The sequence below is a fragment of the Anser brachyrhynchus genome (genome assembly GCF_964034855.1).
Source record: "Anser brachyrhynchus genome assembly, chromosome: 22".
Classification (NCBI taxonomy): domain Eukaryota; kingdom Metazoa; phylum Chordata; class Aves; order Anseriformes; family Anatidae; genus Anser; species Anser brachyrhynchus.
The window spans coordinates 7,184,472-7,205,205 of NC_137715.1; the positions used below are offsets into that span (position 1 = coordinate 7,184,472).

Here is a 20,734-nt window from a genome sequence, read left to right on the forward strand (position 1 = left end):
GCTGTCTTGATCTGTTAGAGAGCTCTCGAGTGTGTACGTGCAAAGACCCACAGGAAAGGATCCCTGTCCCAGGCCCACGGTACCTCTGCGTGCCCAGGAGCTAGCGTGGGCCCTGCGCTTGTGAGCTGCTCAGTACCAGCCGGCCGGCCTGCGGAACAGGCGTCTCCCCGGAGCGCATCACGAGGATGATGAAGATGTTGCAGAGGTCGCCTTTCTGTAACAGCAAGGTTCGTAACGTCTGCGAGGGTACAAATCGGGGAGGCGATTCTCCTGCTGAAGATGCCTGGATCACCTCATGGGCGAAATGCAGTTCCGCAAAACGCTGAGCCCTTCATTTACAGATGAATAATGTGCTGTAAATTGCAAGGTCATGGATCGGAGGCAGGGGAGAGTTAGAGGACGCTGCATGTGCTGCATGATACCAGCCAGCAGTTCAGTGAGCTTCTAGAAGATACGCAGGAGGCTCGTGGATGCCATGGGAGGAGGGAGATACAGTCAGTAAAAGCAAGGAAATGTTAGTAGGACTACTCAAAATGTTATCAGGCTTCTGTTTTAAATACTATAAGCAGTTTTGTCTCTCTCTATTTAAAATACAATACATTAGAAGAAATAGAGATGGTTATTGTGATAAAGAGTTGCTAGTGACTTGTGGAACGACAGTAAATAGTTTGACTTTTTTAACTTAAAAGTGAAAACAACTCCACAAACCTGAGGTGATGGAGTTGCACTTTGATCTTCTTTCCCTCCGGACTTTCTCCTCTCCCCTCTTCTTTCCACCCTGACCCAAAGCAAGAAAGAGAAAGAATTTGATGAATAATGCTGGTAAAGCAGCTCTAACTGGCAGAGGGGAAACCATCAGCTGTCATTGCTGAACATCTGTGCAGTTTTTTGGTTTTTTTTCACTTTATTTTAATGTATCAATCCTCTGTTTTAGGACTTCCGCTTAGTGTGTGCGGAGGCCATGCAGGAATCTCATACTGGCACAGGTCTTTGGCTCGTGGGTATCTATTGTTCTCTTCTCGAGAATCGCACCCAGATGTGATATTTCCAGGGTGAACTGCCACTTCAAATGGTGTTGAACCATCTTGGATCTCTGGTCTGTCCTGCTTGAGGTCACATCAACAGATTTGAACTATGGAAAGGATTTTTCTCGTATCAGGTTACTGCAGATTTTAGGAGAGTTTTTGCCTGCTCTGAGCACAGCTCGTTTGGCTGATCCATTGGTGTTTTCACTGCTGAGCTGGAACTCCTTTAGACAGAAATTTCACTACACAAGCAAGTAGCTTCAAAAGATAAAGCTAGCTAGCATGAGGGAGAAGTAGAAGATGTAATTACCTGTTTTTTATCTAACGTAGCATGGGACTTTGAGAGAAGTGAAGATACGGTGTTAACAACCGACCTTATTCCTTGGTGATTGCTTATCAGCATTAATAACCTGTGCACTTTAGCAGCAACTTATCAAAGCTTCTGATTTTTCTGTATGTAGGACTATTTCCTTAACTGCTAATGACAGTCTGGACTCCAGTTAAAAGGCCGAAGAATGGGTGCTCAAGATGAGTATAGATACGAGGTGTCAAATTCCTTTGTTCTCTTACTCAAAGGACAAAGATGCGAACAGGAAATAACTAAGCTTTATTCCTTTTCCTGTAAGTTTCTCTTGAATATATTCAGGAGGAAAAGAGCCATTTCATAAATGCATTCCACTGTCCTTTTGACAAAACCAGGATTTGTAGTAATTTTGTTGGCACTGCATGAAAGTGCTGTGAACGAAACGCTTGAACCCTGTCTTTATCTGCAAGTCCATCAAACCATTTCAGCGTATCCAAAAGCTAGAGATGTGTTTTCTTACTCAGTTTTGTAAATGCTCATTTTATTAATAGATTTGGTTAGAAGCCAGCTAGAGGCATCTGTGCAATATTTGCTAGGAGGAGCCTTATGTAAACGTTAACCTTAGCAGTTTTTATGTACATTTAACAACCATAAAAATGCTGTACTTGGTGTGTGTGTGCGTGTTCATGCGTACACGCACACCATTGTAGCACGGACTGTTGCATCACAGTATAGCAAACATTCAAAATGAAAGTTGCAAGTGTTGTGGGTTTAAATTCTTTATTTAATAAACGTGGAGAGCAGTGCTATGCTTGAGCCAGATCCAAACAGAATTTAGTTAGATAACACAAGGCCACTTTGGGGTGAGGATTTCATCTCTGCTTCTTTTTCCCATCAGATAGGCATGCAATTTGTATGGGTTTTACAGAACTGAAGTCATGATGTGTGTGTACTGATATATATTGGTTGGCAGTAATTGTCTTCAACTATGGAGAGCTAGTAGGCATCTTAAATGTGCGGATTGCTGAAGCTTTCCAAGTAACAAAGCAAAACAGTTTGAGAAGCTTGAGATGTTCCATTGCTTTCATAAGTCCTTGGTAAACTGGCAGTGGATCTATTTCCCCTGCTTGTTATTGCCTGCTGGAAGATGATTACTAAGTGGGAGTTGATAAACGAACATTTCTGGGTTTCTAACTATTACTAATCTGGTAAGATCTATATTATTCCAAATGTACAAGTGAGATTGATGAGATATCCCTGTGGCAGAAGAGACAATGAGGTGAATGTGGAAAGGATAATCTCTAAATCTTGAATTTAACAGATATAGAAAAATAACATGAAAGAATTTATCCATCCAATAGATGAAGATTTCATATATATATGTGTGTGTATATATTTCTTTTTTTTTTTTAAGGTTTAAAGTGTTTGACAGTTTGTGATGGCCAGAGAAATGAAGGCTCTTTTCTGAGTGTTTTTCTTTGTGCTTTATTGCAGTATGTTGCTGTTCTGCAAGGGCTTAGCAGCTGATTGCTCACAGGAAGAAAAGAAAAACATTGCTGCATTTGGAGGAGGATAGATCATAGCTCTGAACACTTAATTAAATTGATTTCTAAAAAAATATTAATTTAAATAAGGCTGATAGCAAACTTAATTTGAAAACCTGTGCTATTATAATCAGAAATAACATTTACTTTCAGCCGATATTTGAAGCTACTTATGTGCGTTTTATAGCCAAAGAGCAATTTTCTTTGAGTGAGACCTGTGGAGGTCATTTCGTATAACAGCCTGCTTAAAACTGGGCCAACTACTTTGTTACATGTGTCAAAAATTAACGTGATAATCCAGGAAATAGGCAGCTGTGCAATCATGCTATATGCTGCTGTTTTTGAGTGCGTAAATAGATCTGTCAAAGCTGAGAGCGTGCACTTGACCACCACCCTAGGCTCAAATTGTGCTCTTAGTAAATTATTAGTTGCTGAAAATTTTGTCTATAAACTTTTTGGTAAACAATGTTGCACTGTGCTGACTTCTGGTGTTGGTGGATAACGAATGCTCATTACCTAACAAAAGACGCTTAACAGAAGCAGGAGGGGGCCTGAATTCTTAGGCTGATGCATTTTCTGAAAAGATCCTGTTTTAAATCATCCCACAGGGCTCTGAGTTCCATTGTCCCAGAGCTAAAAACTGACAGTGTGGTCAAAGTAGTCTTGGCTTGTGGAAGATGTGTTGTAGATATTTTACAGGTTATTTGCATATTAATTGTGTGGTATTTGTGTTGTCTCACAATACTGTTAGAATTGTTTTCAGCTCCAGTGTGGGAGCTATCTGGACAGAAAATAGATGTAAAATCCCAAGGAAGTAAATTAACATAATCTCTCTGGTGATAACTTAAAACAAACAGCAAAAAAGTAGCATATAAATCAAGTAATCTGTTTTAATAATCAAACCATTTAAGTCCTTTTCCATATTGCTAATGTTTTCTTTGAAACACCATTGTTTAACAACTCGATACAGCTGGCATTTAGAAATTCACTCCTTTTGCTTTGAATGATGAATGCGTAAGTAACAACACTGCAGCACTCCTACTTCTCAGATGTTTTTTCATTCAAAGAATGTAAAGTGAAATACTTAACTTGTGCAAATCCATTTGCTTATCTGGCCTGTCGTACTGCCATATCCACAAGGATGTTTGACGAGTTCAAACTGGTTCCTTCTCTTCTTCCCTTTCTGAAGTTGCCCCTTCTGGGGCAGCCGCTGCTGAGGGAGAGGCTGGGAGAAGGGTGGCGAAAAGGAGATTTCACTGCAGTTCTGATCCGGATTGCCATTAGGCAACGTGAAACTTTTCCAATACAAAACAAAGTACAAGAAAAAATAACACAACAGACCTGTGCCAAATCTACAAACAAAAACTGGGATGCTCTTACTGACTGGACATGCTTTCAAGGAAAGCAGGGCTGAAAGTCCTTTCCTTCAACCTGAACAGCTAATGGACAGATCGTGGTGAAAAGTATTTGCTTTGTGATCTGAGAAGCTCGTGTCCCCTCCATGGCTCTCTCTTCTCATCAGCAGGCTGAAGTTGGTGGTATCAGTCCCTAAGCAAACAGTGTCGGTGACGATCTGACCCGGGGTGGCCGAGGTGAGGGCTGTCCACTGCTGCCCCTTCAGCAGACGTGGCAGAAGGGAGCCTTTGGCAGTGGAGCTGGATGGGCAGCTGTAGGTGGAATATCTTAATCTGCTGCTTTGAGACTCAGCAGTTTGTCTGCCGAAGCCCTTAGTTGGTAATCTAATGTGCTGCTAGGACAGTTTGCGAGCCAAAACCACAAGATCTGTGTTAAGGCACATTATGCTGTGAAATACATAAGTGCTTAAAGAAGTCTGCCTGGTTTCATGACCAAAAAACAAACAGTCCTTCTGTTTAAGCACTACATACGCAATATTTGCGTTTCGGGGAGATGGTGCAGGTCACTGTAATAACTGTAAAAGATCCCTAACCATGCAGAAATGTGAGTCGTGTGTGTTATTTTCATATTTTGTAGTATTATTTTCACATGATTTGCATGGCTTGTGTTAGTATAAATTGTGCATCTAACTTTTATTTTGTTACCAGAGGACTAAGCAAGCCTTTTGGAGCGCTGGCAGGTGGCGTATGGTATCTTACCACTGCGAGATGACATTGGTTTTTTGAGTGCTGCACCAAAACAATGCTGTATTCAGGAGACTCCAGCAGCATTCACAGATCGGCACTGGGCACGAGTTTAACAGATGCAGAATATTTCTTTACAACAGAACAATGAAGCATCTGAACATCAGCAGCTCGTGGCCAGCTGACTGGAAAAGGAGTCTCCAAGCATCTACAAAGAAAATTTGTGAAATATTGTGATTGTACCTTGGCACCTAGGATGGTGGAATGAAGTGTGGGGGGGTGCAGTTAGACTTCGTTGCAAAGTCCTGTTACTTGTGCAGCATATACAGAAAGTTGGGAAGGTGTTAAAGTGTATTATATGTATATCATATATTTCAATATATGAATATCACTTATTGAAAGTTTTCATCAGTCCTGTAGATGATGTGACTTCAGGTTATGGTTCTTTGTACAATGATGCTGCTTCATCAGGGTCAGCAGCAGCAAAATGAGTGGGTTTTGTTCCCTGAAGTTATTGGAGAAGCCTTTCCAGTATCAACCATGGTCTTTGATTTTCTGCCATTTCTTATTGTGTTGCAGGATTTTATAGTTCCTTTGGCATCCCTTGAAAAAAAAATTGTTATTCAGAAGCATAAGCTAGTCCTTGTGCGGACAATGTTCGGGCAAACCTACCATTGCAGGACTCATGCATCACTGAACCAGAGGGCTTATTGGTCTGTATCTTCCACATGATGCAAATCTTTCTGGGCACCAGTCATTAGTCTGTGTTTTACCTTTTTGTGCTGCAATTTTGTCCAGTGATACATTTGAAGGTAGTGTATTATTTAACACAGTGGTGCCTAATCCAATGAACAAAGCTGAATTCCCAAAGCTGAAGGCTTAGATAATCGTGGTGTGGCAGGTTACAGCTAAAATGGCCAAGGGTTTGGAAAGAGGAGGAAGTGAATGTGTCATTTTTAAGATCTATCAATGCTGTAACAGAGTGGAAGGAACATATAAAGGATCATGAAGTCATTTGCTGGTCAGTGCAAGAAGCCAAACTTTCTGAGCACATTCATAAAACAAGTTCTGCAATATCCAGTAGGACCCACTAGTCTTCTCTTGGAACGCTCTTCCAAGTTTTTGACAGATTATTAGAGATTATGGGTTGATGGCAGTCTTTTGTTTGTTGCTATTCCAGGCCTGTTACTTCTCTTTCCTGGTTAGATACAGGATCATAGGATAATTCGGCCTCGGGAGGTCATTCAGGGCAACCTCAGGCTCAAAGCAGAGTAATATGATTACTGCATTAGGATTTTGCAGTGTTGCAGCCAGACTTTTCATATGGAAAGTCAGTGTGTTCTGGTGCTACATGCAGAGAAATCGGGAACAATTTTCTTTCCTCTACCTGTATTCAGTAGCATCTTTCTCAGGTGTGGACTGGAAAGAAAAACCACAAAGTGTTATGTTGTCCCTGGAAGCTTTTCAAAGAATTCCCTTTTCTCCTGTTACCTACTTCAGGTCTGCTTGTGCCTTCTGCTGTGCTTCTAGATGCGTACCAGGAGCACGCAGTACTTCCCTGCTGTTGGAGAGACAGCTCATTCTGTCCATTGACGCAAATAGAAATGAAAGTTCAGTGACTCCTATGTTTAGTGGTTTGGCATCTTCTCAGTGCAAGGTTAGTATTTTAACTTCGTATATAAGGAGAGGGATTTTAATATTATTCCAGTTTCTAGCTAGCCAGCCACATTTCATAGTTTGTCTTCATTCAGCATTCGGTAGAACCCACTTAGCGTCCACCATCCATTTTCCTTTCCCCTGACCTTGCCTTCTGGGTTTGCAGAGCTGCGGAGATGATGCAGGGGTCAGCTGTGCTGGCGCTGAACCAGCCCTGCCAACTTACAGTTTGCTTAAATGTTGGTTTGCTGGGGATAATGTGGTCAGTCATAGTTTACTATTTTCTTTGAAAAAGTTACGTTGTTACAAAGGGCTCTTTAATGTTATTTCCGAAGCCGACTGTGAAAATTGCAGATGAATGAAGTATTCCTCACCCTGCCCTTTCTGCTCCCTCCCCTACAGGAAAGGAGTGGTGCAGGATGCACAGTGAATGGCATTTCCTATTTTGTGAAACTGGCAACATGTACAAAACTGATTCCACGCGGGACAACTGCAAGCAAAAATTTCACCTGCCCATTAAATAAGCTTATATTCAATTTCTTCTGGCTCATGGGGTAGATTTATACAGAGCAGACATGCATATTCAGCACTGTGACAGACTTGGTTTGTTTTCCAAGAACAGGGAGGTAATACTGACCAGACAGTTTTTTGGTCTGTTTTCTCAACTGCAATAAAATATTCTAGCTATACTTCTGCCAGCACAAATCTTGTTTATCTGAGTCCTCTTCTGATGAGGATGATCTGCTAGAATACAATTTATGAACAGTTTACTGAAACACTTGAAAGTAATTCTTTCCTGCTTGACAGCTGGGTTTATTTTGAGACTTACCTGAGACAAAGTCTTTAAGTAGCATTGAATGCTCAGTAGAGAGACCTGGTATCACATGTAAAAGGCAATTGTCTGACACACACAGGGTGAAGTGTGCTCAAGCAAAGTCATTTTACTTCCTCGAGCATGAGAAGAATAGTTGTGCCTTTGTGTCAGTGCAACTGGCTATGCATTCTTGCATTTAAATCCAGGTAAACACAATTTCACTGCCAGAAGCCTACTTAAATTCCCTTCCTTAATGAAAACATCCTAAAGGCCCATCCTTGACTATGCATGTACATCCCTTCATGAACACAAGTTTTAATTAATGACTTTGTGTGTATTTGCACAGAGAATGGAGTCAAAGCCTGCCAAAATGGAATTTTAATGTACGTGTGTGGTGGTAAATGATAGCTAAGAGCTGTGACCCTCCCCTTTGCAGGGGGTAAACCCAAATCACGGGGAGTTTGTAACAGGAGAAGGAATTGTCCCTCTTCTGTGTGCCAGCACCTCTGCAGCTTCTACGTTGGTCTTCTTCCCATGCGCAAAGGAGCAAGGAAGAAAGAGTACTTGCACCAAATATTTTGATTTGATTTATGCTTTGGAGTTAATAAGTCGGAAATAATCATTTGAAACCCTCAGCCTTTGTTCTTTAAACCATCACTGTTACTACATCGGCTATTGACTCTAGCACAGGCTGAGGCACCTGTATCCCTCCTGTATCTCTGGATTATTTGCTTTTGCTTTTTCTGTTAATGTTTCCTTTATCCTGGGCCACTGCAGCATAGATAAACCAAAGACCGGTTGTTAGATGCTGGCCAAGTTGTGACCTCTTGTTGTGAAGACGTTCTGCTTCTGCAGCATCGGTGTCATCCAGCAGCTGGACGAGGCAAGACCAGGGAGGTGTAGTGAGCACCTGCTAAAGTGGGAGAAGCTTTCGTGTGGCTGCAGGGATGCAGAGCAGGTTGTTATGTCGGTCCGTGCTCAGGAGGGAAGGGAGTTCCACGTGATAGAAGGTCTTTTCCCAGAAGAAAGTGATCCATAAAACTGGTATCTACACTCAGCTGCCTTAAAGCGGTGCAAAACGAGATGGTTGGAGACTTGACGTGATTTTTCCAGCAGTTGCTCTGCTTGAGTATTAGGCAGATGGAGGGAAAGACTGGCAAAATGTGTTTCTGAGGAGCAGTTTCACACCCCAGTGAAGCCCAGCCTGTGATCTCACTGCAAACTGATCCCCCTGCTCCTGGCACAGGTTATCTCAGAATGTATGCTGAATTCTAGAAATAGCAATGAGCCCGTAGAATGATGCTGGCTGTCTGCGATCCCATCAAGTTTCTGTTTATCTGGCGGTACAGAGGAGTGACCAAGTAAATGATTAATTACGGAATGCCTTTATAATTTGAATTGCAGCGTTTGGAGTGGTGATTGCCTGGTAGGGTGCCTTTGTTTAATGGTCTGCGTTCTGCAGATGTTGTTTTGGAGTATTGGTTCCAAGTCTTGCCAACTAACTCTTTTCTTTATTTGTACTGAGTGCATTTGAAGTTGCATCATTTCCTCGGTAAGAACAGTTTTATTTTTGACTGGAGTGTTTGTCAGGTGGGAGAAATCCTAAATGTGAGTGCTCTCTGGTGGCGAAGATTCCTGCTTCAGCCTTCTGATTTCTGCAGTCTATTGTCCAATGGCAGTTAGGTGTGAACATGTGATATGTAACTGTTTCTGAAAAGATGCATATTTGCATAGCAAAAGTATTTAAAATTTTATTTGGTACTTCGTGTTTTCCATTAAAATTTAAAGAATCAGTAAGTGATGTCAGGTTGTTTCGCTTATGTCTGGACTTAAGCATTTTTGTTTTCAACTCCTTTCCCTGAAAATAAAAGCCACAAAACAAAGCAAGAGTCCTATTCTTTCCTTGGCCCTCTTCTTTCCTAAACAATCACTTCTGTCCCTTTAGAAGATTTATATTCTGTGACCTACTGGTTTATATTTTCTCACCATCAATCGATGTTTTAACGAGGTAATAAAAACTAGTGTAAAAACTTCTCGTGAAAGAGCTGACATACTTCACCAAAATAACACGCAGGCTCTGCCTTTCCTTTTGGCTGCTGAGCTAGTTTTCAGATGCCAGAGTAATAAGTGGAAAATTCAGAAGACGGTGATAGAGAAATTACTGGAAGGAATACAATTGTTATTTCCCCATAACAATCTCCTCGACCTTGCAGCACATTCATGATTTTTGTGGTGCATACAAAATTACAAAATGGGGTTTGATGGAGGGAATAAGGAGAGGCGTTCCTTTTAAACACACCATGGCTGGCTTTTAATAACAAAACCCTGCTCCTGGGCGTTTTATGCAGGCACCAAAGTGGTCAGGGCACTCTGTGTGGCGATGAGCTTTCCTCGGTGGATGCCTGCCGGGATCGCTGAGCATTTCCCAGACCTCATTCCTACTCCAGTTGCGTGACCTCGCCTTGCAGCAGAATAGCGACTTTAACACAACTTACACCTCCCCGTTTGCCTTGCAGTCGTTAGTTGTTTTCTTAGGTTTTCATGAGTTCTTCTCGGGCGAGGAAAACCAAGAATCTCACACCAAAGCAATGCAGCTAGGAAAACAGCCACTGCTGTTTTTGGCCCGCCGCAGCGCCGGACTACGCCGTCTGATGAAAAGAGGCTTTATCAGCAGCGAGGGGTGAGGAGCAGCCGTTCGTTTTAGGAACATCTAAGCACAGCTCTGGAATTTTAACTCCGTGCTGAGAAATGAAGATGGATAGGGAAGTAAATGGGAATGTGAGATGTTGACAAAGTCTGTATCCTCAAAGCCACGCTTACTGCGAGATGCCCCTTTGCCAGCCTGGAGAGGGAACCTTCCCCTCCTCCTCCTCCACCTCCTCTGTCTGCTTCTTGCCACGGAGGCTGAAGATACAACTCATCAGGGTCTAAAAAAACCTCTTAAACCTTGCCTTAAAGCTGAGGTGGTGGCCGCAGACAGGCAGCACACCAGCTGCCCCACGTGCCAGGCTTTCTCCAGGCGCCTGCTCCCAGCCTCCCGCTGCACACCCTTGGCAAGCACAAATCTGGGGGCTCTGCTTCTGAAGCAGCCAGGAACAGGGAACTGCCGAGGGAAGAAACTTAAACTGTGCTCTGCTACTGCAAGTGTACATAATTCATTGCTTTAGGAAGAGGTCAGAGTATTGGGTACTGGGTGATGACTTGGCACGATGCTTCTGTAGGAATGTGCTTTATTTTTTTTTCTCAGCAGCTAGAAGGAGCAGCCTTATGCTTTCTGTGCTTGCCATGAATCCTCTGGCCATGCTTCTCTGGTACGGCTTAAAACCTCCTCCTGAAGCCATGGTGTCTGTCTTTTTATCACTGAGTGGTGCCTTCTGGGGTGGTTACGTGCCCACTGTGCAGCGACTTTTGGGACGTGGTATGCGTGTTCTCTGGGCAGCTCGCCTGCTGCGGACAGCCTGCCTCCGAAGAGATGGGGTAGACTGCAGTTTTTGGTGACCTTGTGGTGGTTTCCGCTACATATGTATGTCCCCGTGTGATTTGATCTCCTCAACAAGCAGCGGTGTGGTTTTTCTTTTTAAACCTTTCCTATGTGTATGCAGAGCCCCTCGTGCCCTCCTGCTGTTGGGAGGGCAGAAGCTGAGCAGCCTGGTGTGAGATCTCGCTGCACCCACATGTGTCTTCTGAGCCTTTGGTGTCTTCCCAACAGCACGATTCCCAGCGGCTTCGTACTTCAGAGAATTAAAATTAGGGGTGGCAAGCGACAAGGACTGAGGCTTCCTGTGTACCTGTGGCTTCCCTTCTTGTTTATTCCCTTGAGGGGATAAGCTGGACTTTTAAAAATAGGCTGAGATTCAGTATTTCATTCCACGCTTGCATACCAGTTGCTTGGCATCATAGCCTCTGTCAAATCGCTTGTGTGTTATCCATTGGTTTTGTTGCAATAGTTAGGAAAGAGCTGCTGCATCGCAGTTAGTATCACTAATTGTTACGGGCATTATCTTTTCTAAAACACTTTTGGTAGCTTTCAAGTAGCATATATATCAAAAATATAAGATATCTTTGCATTTCAAGCCAATTAAAGTTTTGGGAAATGCACATTAGGACTACCTCCAGTCAAAACTGAATGCAGGAACAAAAGGACCTTTTGCAGTTCCTGTGTCTTTGCAGTGATTTATTTCTGGAGTTAGAGGCAGAATTGCTTTCAGAAAGGGGAATGCTGGTTGCTGGATTGCATTTCTTGAGTTTTATTACACCTGCTAAAAACTAACACTTCCAAGATGCTGCAGAAAATTCTCAGATGAACAGTAGAAAATGTCATGCCTGTCACCACGTGGGGGTGGTAATAAATTCAATATTGCTAGAATTTATGCTGTAGTCCATGAAGCGTTAGGAAGGCTCTTCTTGTAGCCTGTAGAGGTGTTATGGTGCCATCTAATGCTGTAAGATTTAAATGCAGGATGCACACAGGTACTTATAGAGATGCCGTGGTTTGATTGATCTATAAATCTGCTGTCGTCTTTTCTCCTACAGCAAATATTGTGTGAATTCTTCAGCTGTTAATCTGAAATTCCTTGTGTGCTCATCTGCTAGAAAACACTTTGATAAAATCGTGATTTCTTTGGAAACAGCTTTTAACTTAAACAGACCTCTTTTTTTTTTTTCTTCCAAAATGATTCAAATTTTATTTTTTTCCTATCCTGTTTCCAGAAAGAAAACTAATGAGCTAGTAGACTTTAGGAAAGCTGTAATTTAGGATTGTTTTCACAGGTTCCTTCAAAGCTTTCACTTTTGATCTAACAGTAGTGATAAAAGCCCATTGTAGTGAAAAGGATGAGTGGAAGCTAATTGCTGAAGTTGAAAGGCTGTAATTTGTTTCTTGGCTTGTATCTTTGTTTACTCTCTTGCAAATGTTATTAGAGCTCTGAGTGAGGGGTTTCAAAACCTCTGCTAATCTGGACAAGTCTGAATGTAAATAAAGAATTTGCCTTTAAATCCACTTTGTGAAACATATAAACGCATCGCTCATCACAAACTCATCTTCGCTTATCATCAGGTGTAGAAGCAGTAAATTATATTAATGTAAATCTCACTAAAGAATTCATTAAAACCATTTGTTTCTGGTAGCGTACTAATGGAAACAGAAATACCTAGTGATGCTGAAAGCAGGCTTGATTGCATTGGCAAACCAGAGGTTTGCTGTCCTCAAAAATAAAGTCAGCGTTTGTACCGCAGTAATCTGATCCGTCATGCATCCATAACTGAAATAGCAGGAGTAATTTCCTTTGTACATGGTAAGATTTGAAGCTAATCCTCATTCGTAGTCTTTTTTACTTAGAGACCTGATGTGATGTGCTCATACACTCTCTGGGCCCCACTGATCACAGATAATGACCTTATTCAAGTTTTTTGGTTTTTTTTTTTATAAGAGTTTCAATACAATGATGAATTAAAGAGTTCATAACGATGAAATGGGCTACTTGGAAAACCTTCTGAAGTTCTACATTTAACTAATCCTTTCTCCCTTTTGTCTCATCCTGGGTAGGTTTGAAAAAGGACGTATTTATACGTTTATTGGGGAAGTGGTCGTTTCCATGAATCCTTACAAAAACTTGAACATCTACGGGCGTGACATGATCGAGCAGTACAAAGGAAGGGAATTGTATGAGAGGCCTCCTCACCTCTTTGCAATTGCTGATGCGGCTTACAAAGCGATGAAGAGGCGATCAAAAGACACCTGTATTGTAATATCAGGTAAGCTGAAAGAGCTTGTCTTTCTGATGAACACTTGATCTTTGTGAAATTTTAGGCAGAAGAAGGATTTGTCTAATGTGATAGCGTTTTAGAAAACTTCATTAATCTTAAAACTGCTTATTTGCATTTGAATCTGTGTGTGGAGACCTCAACAATTATTTCTTATCTGATTCAAGAGCTGGTGTCAGTCATTAGCTTAATCTGTGCATGTAAAATGTAACTTGAAGGTAAGGCCTCTGCTTGCTGTGCCTGTGTGAATGATGATCAGTGAGAATGGGGTTCCTGTGTCTCCAGCAGCTTGGAGAAATGCTGATTTTTGTCCCTTAGCTGACTGATCAATGTTTTGTTCTCTGTTTTGATGGCTGAGCTGTTTGCTTGTCCCGGTGCTAACAGTGGGAGCAGTGGTTGTGCCATGAACGGTCGCTATCTGGATCCTGGCACTTCATCTCCTTGATGTCCCCGTGCTTTCGAAGCTCTGAAGGGCCCAAGACCCGAGATGGGGTGCTGAACAGTAGCCTCTTGTACTGCAGTTCACAGCTCTGCTGCAATCAGAGCCTCTGCATGCCAGTCTTTCTCCTCTAACAATATTCCTTTTGATCCTCTGTGTGCTAGGCCTTTTACCGACCTGTGAAATCCTACATCATAACCGCTTCTAAGTCAGCATAGCAGTAACAGTCAGGCAGGGTTATGGCTACATTCAGAAAATGCAAGCTTATTTGTGCATACTTTGAGCTTTAAAAAGACACTAGCGTGGTAGAATTAGGATGCTGGTCAGTGATTTGCTTTGCTGTTTTGCTCTGTTATGACTTTTTCTGTATTTATGCCCTTAGGTGAAAGTGGGGCTGGGAAGACTGAGGCCAGTAAATATATTATGCAGTACATAGCAGCCATTACCAACCCTGGTCAGAGAGCTGAGGTAGAAAGGTAAGGGCTTTGTAGAAAAGTGAAGTTGCTTTGTCTCTAGTAGACTGTATAATGCCATTTTATTTGATGGTCTCTTGCCAAATCAGCATGCAATTACTACATCATTTACCTGTTTTCTTCAGATAAAACTTTTACTGTGGGAATTTTGCAATATTGATTGCTGACTACTAAATTGATTACTAAAATCGCATAGAAAAGTTAGGGGGAACTCAAGCCTTCAAACTTTCAAAATAAAAACAGCATCTAGAAATCACGTTTTCTGTGTCACTTTGCCTGAAATATGTGTGCGTTAGTGTATTATGTCGAGCACAAGCAGCATGTTCCATGACCTTTCAAGTTTGCATGTTCCCGAGTCGCAACACGTGCCTATCAGTCTTAGGGTAAAAATTTTTGCAGCAAAGAATATGGCTTTCTGCTGAAACAGATTTAATACCTACCTTGAAAAAAAAAAAGCTAATTATTTGCAAAAGAAGTCAAAAAGTTGTTTTCAAAACTTATGCATGTAAAGGAACTGCATTTTGATTGATGCTGTTTTCAGTGGAGCCTTTGGTTCCCATTCGCTCAGCTCTAAGGAACATTACCAAAAGCTTCCAGCTGATGTCCCTCAGGATTGCTAATGTTTTACACATCTAGATATGCCATCAAAGAGTATCTCTGTTGTTACTAAAATCTTCTCTAAAAATGCCTGTGAAAAAAATTCTGTGGCTGAATACATGAGTCTGGACTCATCCTGTTCCCTTTTCCATTTATCCAGAGTGAAGAACATATTGCTGAAATCTAATTGTGTATTAGAGGCCTTTGGCAATGCCAAAACAAACCGTAACGACAATTCCAGCAGGTTTGGAAAATACATGGATATCAACTTTGATTTTAAAGGCGATCCAATAGGTGGGCATATCAATAATTACTTGCTTGAAAAGGTAAGCCAAATTCAGTTTTAGTCAAAGGCTTCTGTGTAGTTACTTCAGTAAAATGTGTTTTGCCAATACAGTGTTTTCCTTTCAAACGTGGTACGTCCATATGTGATGTATGAGGGCACAGAATATCGTTAAATCTAAAGTTTAATTTCTCTCCAAGAACTAATAAGAGTGAAACGCTGCTGAAGCACAAGCACTGCCCTGTTGCAGAAGTACTTTAACAGCACCGCTTTCAGAGTTCACCATCTAAGAGACTAGTGTTACTTAGAAGCTTGTGTGCATATAGGTCTATATGTTTTGCATCCCAAATAAAAGCTGAGATGAATTTAACATCTGTAAAACTCCCTCCTTATAAGTTCCCACACTGAGATCTTATTCTTATTGTAAGTTCCCACATTGAGCCTTGCGTGATAATTTAGCAACTATGCTTTTATATGTTACAAATGATCCTAAGCATAATCTTTTTCACGTCATTAAGTGGTGGCTGAGAACACTGGAATATGTAAAACCCTGTAAAGAAATGGGGCTGGGTCTATTAACAGTTCTCATGATGTGTGAGACGCACGTCTGGCTTTAATTTGTATGTTTGACCACATCTGCTAACTTGCTTTTTTGTTTGTTTTCTTTTTTACTTCTGCCATTATTTCCCTGAAGTCTATTTCCAGAACAAATATTTTATTTTATTTGAAAAAAAAAAAAAAAGACATGATACTTTCATGCAAAAATGAGATGGGGCTGCAGCTGCAGTGACCTAAGTCTTGATCATTTATTTAATATTCTTGACTTCTATCAAGTTAAATTTGTTTCCAATTTGAAAGCGGTTGAGGTTTGGGTACAAACACAATTATTCAATAGACAGCGACTTTGCAGAACGAACTCACACCTCACGCTCCATTGTTTGAACTTGTAGTGTGAAATAAGGGTATGTTTCTTGTTGACTGAATTTCTGCTGCAATTAACAGTTTTTCTTTTGCTATTTTACGTGAATTTGGAATGAACACTTTGAAGATGGAGCTATTGATTGCTTCCTAAAACAATGTCTGTGTGTTAGGGTAGGGAGTTAGATTCGGCACAGGCTGGGTGCTGTTGGTCAGCCCGTCTTCGGGTTGTAGAAGCGGTTATTGTAAGGCCCTAGCTATGGCTGTGGGGCATTTGTTTGTAGTCAATTGGTCCTGTTTTTACTTCCAGCAATTAAATAACTCTTGAACTAAAATGATGTTTTATTTGACTCTTCCATGAAAGCAATTCTGCAGTTGCCACATGGGCTTTCTGATTGGAAGTAGCATGTTACAGCTGTTTCACAGGCTGGTCTTTTTGATTATAGACTTCAGACACCGTGATCATGCCTAATTAGTAATGTTCATTATAAACTTAATGTAAAATGAGGTTAGTTTGGAGGTGTTCTAGCAGTGGTGAACCGATTCTTTGGTTTCTAAGGGGAGGTGTTTGGGAAGCAAGGCATCCTTATCCAGAAATACCTATCCTGTATTTTTTTCCCCCGCAGTCTCGTGTGATTGTACAACAGCCAGGAGAACGAAGCTTTCATTCTTTTTACCAGGTTGGTATTCCTTTGTCGAAGCAAGTTACTTTTTTCATGTTTCCCAGACAGATAGGCAAAAGACAAAGTTTTCACCCTCTCATGCGTTTTGCAAAGGATTCCCTTGCTGTTACATCTTGGGTGATCGTAGTTTCTTTAGTTTTTTGAAGAGGCCTGTTTTGGGGAAAGAGCTTGTTTTCTCTACCCTCCAGTCCCATATTAACGCATTTGTAAACTTAAAAGGAGGCTAACTAAGCAAGTATGGTAGAATATTGGACTTTGACTCACTGTTTTATTTGTAATAAGTCTAATTCCTCTATTTTCTCTTGAGGCCTTGAGTTCATATGGAAGTAATTTTATGACACCGAGTTCACTTTCTTTTTTTCTTTGGGTTCTTTTTTTTAATGTCTTCCATATTTTATGGTGATTCCCTTGTGCGTCCTTTGGGGGAAATGGCCAGCCTATTAGTATAACCTTTATTCTCCCTTGCGTTGTGAGAAAACCGTAGGTTTATTTTTTATTTATGTGCTCGGTAGTCCATGATAGCATGTTAGCACCTTTCTCACAAATGTTGTGTTTCCCATTGGAAGGTCTCAGCGTATAGCAGAAAACATAAATGTGCTTGCCAGGGCACATCGGTGATGTGTCGCAGGTGTACACGTCCGGTCTATGAAGTTCAGACTTGTTTTCTAGGCAGCTGTACCATTCAAAAGGTCAGTCACTTAGGCAGAGCCCTAGAACAGTGCAGACCATGTATTTTGAATATGTGCTTGTGGCTCCAGGTACCGTAGCTGATTCTAGCATAGCAGTAACTTCGTGTTTTTATGGTTTTGCTTGGCAAGCAGGTGAATGAGAATTTATTTAGTATAAAAATGATTGATTTACTATGAAGAAGGAAGGATTTTCTTTATTTTGATTCACCTTTTCTTACTCTTTGTACAGCTCCTCCAGGGGGGTTCTGACCAGATGTTACGTTCTCTACATCTTCAGAAGGATGCATCTGCATACAGCTACATCTCTCCTGGAGCACAGCTAAAGGTGAGGGTGTTGTCAGTGAGTTACAGGTAACTTGTTTTAAAATTTTATGTACTTCTTGAAATGTTTCAAGTACTACAGAGCAAGTAGAAGTGGAGACCAATATTTATGGGATAAATATTAAAAGATAACACCAGTGTGCTATTTTTAATGGAGCTTCTGGACCTAGGAGGCAAGTGCACATGTAGTTGTGCATACTCCACTTGTTTCTGATTATAAAAAATGTTGTAGGAAATATCACTTTTGTTAATAAATGCAGCCAGAGATACTTGACCTGTTAGCAATGACAGACTTTTAGTGCTTTGTAATGGTAACTGAAGAAGCTGCTCTGTTTAAAAAAAAAAAAAAAGATTTCTTGTGTCTTTTTTGTACAGTAGGACCATTTAAGTTACTGAAGCGTTCATTCTTCATATCTGATGTACCCTCAGAGGGGCCTCTGAGCAGGAAAGAAGGGAACAGAACAATAAGGTTTTTAGGAAACAAGAACACTTTAATTCTGAACACTTTAAATACGTAGGGAGTGGTCCCTAGTGTCATCCCTAGGAAGCAGGGTCCAGACAAAAGGCTCCCTGATTTCCTAATTGCTTTCTTGAGATGCCCTTTGGCGTACAAACCTGCAGACCTACTCAGAGGCCTTTATCAGTTTCTCTAGAAATCTGCAGTGAAAAGTAACCAGATGATCAGGAAGGGAGGGGACACAGGCTTACCTTGAGAAAGATGTTGACCAGAACTTTGCTGTTAGTGCTGTGCAGCTTTTGCTCACAGCATTCCACTGGGAAAGTATTGAGCTATTAAAATGTTCTGTGATGGATTTCTCTATCTCACTGCTGGGTTCAGCATACAAGTGGACAATGACTGATTAGGATCAGGCAGAAATCTTGTGGCAGTTTCTTGCATCTGAAAAATAGTGAAGCACACATCTTGCCCATGGGCATGCAAAGTCTTTGCTTTCTCACTACCATTAAGCACATCATGTTCCAAACATCTTTTTCCCCTCAGTGTTCCATCAATGATGGTGCAGAGTTCAAAGCTGTAGCTGATGCCATGAAAGTGATAGGCTTCAAGCAAGAGGAGATTCAGACTGTCTACAAAATTGTGGCAGCCATTCTTCACTTGGTAAGTTCTCTGCCCGCAGGTTTGGGTAGGCTGCTCTTCAGAAGTCAAGCAGCACACTTGTACTTCCTGCAGATCTAATTTTCTCACTGCAGATCTGTTGGCTGGAAAAGTATATGCAGTTTACAGCTTCCAGTTTGAGTGAAATTCCTTGATGAAATAAGACACTGCAGTAATGATGAAAGATCACATTTATTCCTGCATATTCCAGATCCCAAAACAGCCATACCACAAAGCATGTGGATCTGTAAATATGAGTAGAAATTGTTGGGGTTTTGGCAGTGAGTGGGTAGGAAGCTCTCACCTTGCTATCCTTCTACCCTCGTGCTCTCTCTCCATCACCACTGTGACTATGCTGGAGGGATGGTACTTCACTTTGGTAGCAGCTTGAGCACAGCAGGATACAACAGACCTCCTAATTCTCTGTATTCCGATACCGAGGAAATCCTTCCTTCACTCATATTTTCCTGCGACCCACAGAATTTTCTTCCCTGTGCAGCGTTCCTGTAGCTCAGTTCTTGCCCCTCCTTGAGAAGAGAAACACCGTAGGCAAGCAGAGAGAAGGTGGCAAAGAAAACTGCAGCTTTTTTTCAATTTTCTCCTCTTTGGCGCAGTCCTGCCCCAGTGCTGGGAAGTGGGGTGGAGGCAGAGCAGAGTCAGGCCATGCTGGCAGGCTGTGAGACTACTCGCAGGTAATACGGTGGTGTTGCTGCCGAATTCTGTCATCACAGGTATTGAGCAACAGTGCCATTGTGGTATGTTATCACTCCAATACTGCTAGCAGTGTTGATTTGTCAGCTTCCCCAGAACGTTCTCCGAACCTTTGTGGGCAACAGCTTTGCAATAAGAACTGCAGCTTAGTGTTTTTGTAGTGAACTGTAGTGAAGATGAGCTGCTGCATTTGGAATTTGTGTATTTAATGCCGTTTGCTATTACTAGACTCTGAATCTTGAAACAGTGTTTGATTAGATTTCCAGAAGTCTTTGATGTTATTTTTGTTTTCCAAAAGCTCAGCTGAACACTGAGCAGGAATGCATTCCTTTGAGTCAGGCTTTGTTGCTTCCACTGATTTTGGATGTTTGTGGTTATGTGGATATGCAGGCCTCAAATAGCAGATGGGATGTGGATGGACTTGGGACGTACTAAAATTATATTTAAAAAAATATTGAGAAATTAATTTCTTGCTGATTATTGCAGGGGAACTTGAAGTTTTCTGTGGATGGTGATACGCCTCTAATAGAAAATAGCAAGGTTGTGTCAATCATTGCAGACTTGCTGTCAACAAAATCTGAGATGGTGGAGAAGGCTCTTTTGTTCCGAACTGTAGCTACAGGTCGGGATGTCATTGACAAACAGCATACTGAACAAGAAGCCACCTACGGCAGAGACGCCTTTGCAAAAGTGAGTTTAAATTTCCTTTCTCTGCATCTGATTTTATATGTGACAGTAACTCAGACACTTTGCTTTCGCTTTTGCCTTTTGGTAGAGTTGTGCTTGGTGCAGCACAGAGTGATGACGCCTGAGGAGGACCCTCACTAATGAATTGTCTTTGTAACTGCGTTTTCCAATGCTCACGTCCCAGTAGGTTTCCTGGGTGGATCAATGAGCATAGTGCTTGCTCAGACAGGGGAAGTCTCTACCTCATGCTGATTTTTTCTCTGACTCTGTGTGCTCCTGTGTTGTATAGCTGCACTCACCCAGAGTGCAGCAATAGGGGGACTGCAGAGCAGCACCATCTCTACCCTTCCCTGGCTGTGACACAGCTTGTGATCACAACCAGCCATGCTTTTCTGGTAGGCGAAAGAGGGGAGGGAGCTGCAAGATTAGCTTGCTGGCATCTGCAAAAGGAATACACTGTATAGGACTAAATATTTTGGAAAATATGGTTCTTGACTTCCTTAGCAGTTAAATTCAAAGGGTAGAGGGTAGAAGAGTAACATCTAGAACTTAAATTGGAAACACCGTGCTATCCTTTTTATGGAAAGGTGGGATACTGATAGCAAAAGGAGTAA

The 20,734-nt window shown here is 41.6% G+C and overlaps 1 protein-coding gene across 7 annotated transcripts in view; it reads left to right on the forward strand.

The window, feature by feature from the left end:
- Positions 1–20,734, forward strand: part of MYO1D (myosin ID) — a 158,192-nt gene that overhangs the window by 22,786 nt on the left and 114,672 nt on the right. For all 7 annotated transcript variants that reach the window (XR_013941524.1, XM_080565090.1, XM_080565091.1 and 4 more), the window contains exons 2-8: positions 12,988–13,196; positions 14,027–14,120; positions 14,875–15,040; positions 16,542–16,595; positions 17,517–17,612; positions 18,609–18,725; positions 19,920–20,123. Coding sequence is in view for 6 of the 7 variants with exons in the window: in XM_080565090.1 (XP_080421216.1) it covers positions 12,988–13,196; positions 14,027–14,120; positions 14,875–15,040; positions 16,542–16,595; positions 17,517–17,612; positions 18,609–18,725; positions 19,920–20,123 (940 nt within the window). In the remaining variant the exon portion in view is untranslated. The remainder of the gene's footprint in view (positions 1–12,987; positions 13,197–14,026; positions 14,121–14,874; positions 15,041–16,541; positions 16,596–17,516; positions 17,613–18,608; positions 18,726–19,919; positions 20,124–20,734) is intronic.